At 34.8% G+C, this 3869-nt stretch overlaps 1 protein-coding gene across 2 annotated transcripts in view; it reads left to right on the forward strand.

Moving 5' to 3' along the window:
• Positions 1-1745, forward strand: part of TMPRSS15 (transmembrane serine protease 15) — a 142393-nt gene extending 140648 nt beyond the window's left edge. For both annotated transcript variants that reach the window (XM_019961132.2, XM_019961208.2), the window contains one exon: positions 1466-1745. In XM_019961132.2, the coding sequence (XP_019816691.2) occupies positions 1466-1621 (156 nt within the window). In that variant the 3' untranslated portion in view covers positions 1622-1745. The remainder of the gene's footprint in view (positions 1-1465) is intronic.
• Positions 1746-3869: the final 2124 nt, after the last annotated feature.

Genomic DNA, 3869 nt, shown 5'->3' on the forward strand with positions numbered 1-3869 from the left:
TTCAAATAATTGCAAATGAGCCAGTCTGTGCTGGGTAATTTAAAATCCTTGTTCATGTAATCAACATCTGGATTCTACCATCTATTAGAAAATTATTTTGAAAATATGAAGAAAACCAAATGAGTCCTTTTGAAAGTACCCAAAGAGTTGGAGTTTATTTTTACTAATTTATAAGTCTCATATAACTTAGAGTCAGTATTTATTCTTATCTTGAATTGACACTGTTCCATAAATATTTCTGAACCTATATTATGGACTAAGGGTTGAGGATGTAGAAGTATTAATCAAATCATAAGCTCTGCCTTCAAACAACTTGAGTGCATTTGTTACATTTAGAAAAGAAAGTAACCAGTGGTTGCCAATATGACTTATGCTCTTCTGCACCCAGGAGAGAAAGGGTGATTTTCTAAATACATTTTTTCCCCTTATATGTAGGCTTCAAAGGTAATCAAGAATCAGGCAAAAAATCTCTCAGGATAATTTTTTAAATAAGCTTGTGTGAAATATTCTATTGTACCAGTGATTTCAACCACAGCATACAGGGGTTTATGTTCCTTCATAAATATAAAAAAGGAAAGGCTAATTAAAATATGTTTCACATTAATGTGGGAAAATATTTGTCAATTCTCTGTCATTAAATAATGGTATTATACATTTGCATTACATTCCTTTCCATTACACAGGAACAGTCATGTGTAAATAAACTATGTAAATAACTAGGAATTGCTATAATTAATATTTATTAAAATTACAGACATTTCATCAATTAAAATCTCAGATGAAAACATGTGTACCTGTCACTAGAAATTATATTATAAATGTACCTATTTCCATTGAAATATTACTTTTTCAAATCTGATTATGCTTGTCTAATACCAAAACCTAATGCTACTCAAGAGAACTAAAATCAATTTTATGTGTGAGTTCTTAGTCATCCTGAAGCACATAATGTGGAATGACTGTCTTTCCACAAAGTCCCTCATAATACTTAGGATAAATCAATATCTCCTTTAATAAAAAGATTAGCTTTTAACATATATTTTGATTGGGATGCTCTCAGAGTTGTGCCTTAGAAAGTGTCTTTGTTGTTTAGTCCCTAAGTCATGCCCAATTGTTTGAGACCCCATGGAATGTAGCCCACCAGGCTCCTCTGTCCATGGGATTTCCCAGGAAAGTTTCTTGGTACCCATTAAAATGCCGTAATTAAAGGGAATGCTTGCTATAAAAGTGAATCACAAAAAATTACACACAAATTTTGTTTTAGTTGTCACAGTTTCTGTATCCTTACTGACCAGCTAAAGGTTCTCATTCTTGATCTAGTGTGACGATGAGACTATTCATAGTTGACTTGCAATGAAATCATATTTTTGATCTTCAGTTTTGGATTTATTTGCTAAACAATTATATATGTATTTATATCAATTGACCACACATCGATGATTTTCTTTGGCAATTTACTGTTTAGGGGGATTCAGGCGGACCACTCATGTGCCAAGAAAACAACAGATGGCTCCTGGCTGGCGTGACGTCATTTGGATATCAATGTGCACTGCCTAATCGCCCAGGGGTGTATGCCCGGGTGCCAAGGTTCACAGAGTGGATACAAAGTTTTCTACATTAGAGTGTTTCCAGAAACAAAGATGAAAATCAGGCAGTTTTCCCATTTCACTTTAAGAAGCATGGAAATTGAGAGTTAAAAAAATAATAATTTATAAAAGTCTTGATTCTTACCTAAGGCACTGAAATGCTACAGGAAAAAAAAAAAGCAAAAACTAATTTTTACAATACAAAGTAACTATAAAATAATAAATTCTGATTTTATTGTCAACAGTTACTCTTTCACAGACATCATTATTTCCTTTGTTCTTAATCATTATTTTTATCGTATTCTTATTTAAAGAAATTATATTTTAAATCATGTAATATAATGTTTAAGCAAAGTTAGGAAGAGACGTGAAATAAACTTTTACACAAAGTAGGGTATTGTTTGAAATAGATTGTTATAAGTTATCTAATTCCAGGATAGGTCACTATTATCAGCATCTCAATCATTTTGCTGTTTTTCTATCCAAATGCATTTTCAATCCATCTTGAGCACATCCTTAATATTTTCCCCATAATAAAATATATTTATTGTAAGCTCATGTCACAAGCCTGGACTAAACTGATTGTACAATCCTCTCAAATAAGCTAGTTAAACAGAAAACTAGCACAAGTTTATATATTGCCCTTGCATCAAAATAAAAGCTAAAATAATTAACATTGTCTTTCTCTCATCACATCATTTTTACTTGGATTATTATATCACAGTCCATTTATTTCAAGCTGGCATTTTTTTGGATTTACAAAAATTATCAATCATGTCAAAGAGATACAAGTATTACAAACGTGGGTTTTCTCTGACAGATGTGTTTATAGTGGGTATTTCTAACATGTCCAAAGCTTATTTAGACACAGCTGATTGCCCATTACAAGGCCAAAAATGTAGAATAAATGCATTTGTTCCACAGCTTTAATCTCTTGGATCACTTCCAAAGTACAAACTTCAATATAGCTCACCCCACAAAATCTACTGATTTATTCAGAAAGAAAAAATTTATATAAATTTATACAAACACACACACACACACACATTCTTACATGGGTCTGTATAGTCAAAAGGAATAGAAAAGTTTCAAGCAGTTGAAAGAAGAGATCCATCAGTTCATACCTGTTTTATGGAAGAAAGGAGACTTGGGCTAGACCTGAGTGAATAGTTGTTACTGATGGACTAAAAAGGCATCGGCATACATAGGTCACTCCCATGTAGGTGGGAGTGACCCTGAAAGTTCAGAGAGAAGGGACAGTAGACAATCATGAACTGTCCTAGTAAAAGGTGTTCTCTCTGGGCAATGGTCAGAGAAAGGGAAAACAAGGTCATAACAAGAAGGTGTGGCCAGATGATTGAGGACTACAAATTCATGGAATTTATTACTAGAACAAAAATTGGGAGTCCTTGAACACACTGTTCTTTCTAAGACCTTTCCAATGACCTGTTCCTAATAGAAAGGATGAAGTGATTAGGAAGGATGGAGCATCAAGGGTAGAGTGTGTTATTTGATTTGATTCCCCAAATATTGTTCCACAAATGTTTCATCTGCATTTCAAAACATTTATTAGAAGCATGTTCTGAAAATTACAACAGATATATCACAGACTCCTTTTTATTTTTCAAAGGTCAGCTTTAGAAACCCTTAGGACAGTCACTCTTTACCATCTTCTATTAAGAGAGAAGTTCCTTATCCCATCCCTAGGAACTTATGGGTTTAGTAATTGATACCAGAAGAGTAATCCAGGTCTGGAACAAGATAAAAAGCAAAACCAAGTCCCTTCCCCATTACTTTTCCTCTCCCCCCGCTGCAGCTGTTGTAGCTGTGGGTGGCACAGACGTTGGGGAAAGCCCAGTCTCCCTCCATCCAGTCCGGACTGAGGAAATAATGTATGGTGGGAGCCTGGAGGAAAGAGGTGGGTCTCAGCAGCTGGTCTCCTATGCTGCCCAGAAAGATGGGTCTCCAAGAAAGGAAAGAGGAGTGTTAAATGTGGGCAGCTGTAAGCTTAGAAGGCAGCTGCCCATTTCCTCAGTCTCTAAGCAGCTGAAAACAGACCACTGCCCACTAATTTCTATTTTGTCTCTTAATTTTACCAAACAACTGGAATTGTGAATTCCCACAATGAAAGCACTTCCATTATCTAATTGAAAAGATGAGGTTTAGAACACCCGGCAACTGTAACTTCCATTCTTACCACACTTAAACAGTCATTTGTTTCCATGCATTATTGCAAACACATCTGTACTTCGTTCATGTAAGAGATTTAGACAGCACCAATGA

This window comes from Bos indicus, chromosome 1 (assembly GCF_029378745.1).
Source record: "Bos indicus isolate NIAB-ARS_2022 breed Sahiwal x Tharparkar chromosome 1, NIAB-ARS_B.indTharparkar_mat_pri_1.0, whole genome shotgun sequence".
In the NCBI taxonomy this organism is placed as follows: domain Eukaryota; kingdom Metazoa; phylum Chordata; class Mammalia; order Artiodactyla; family Bovidae; genus Bos; species Bos indicus.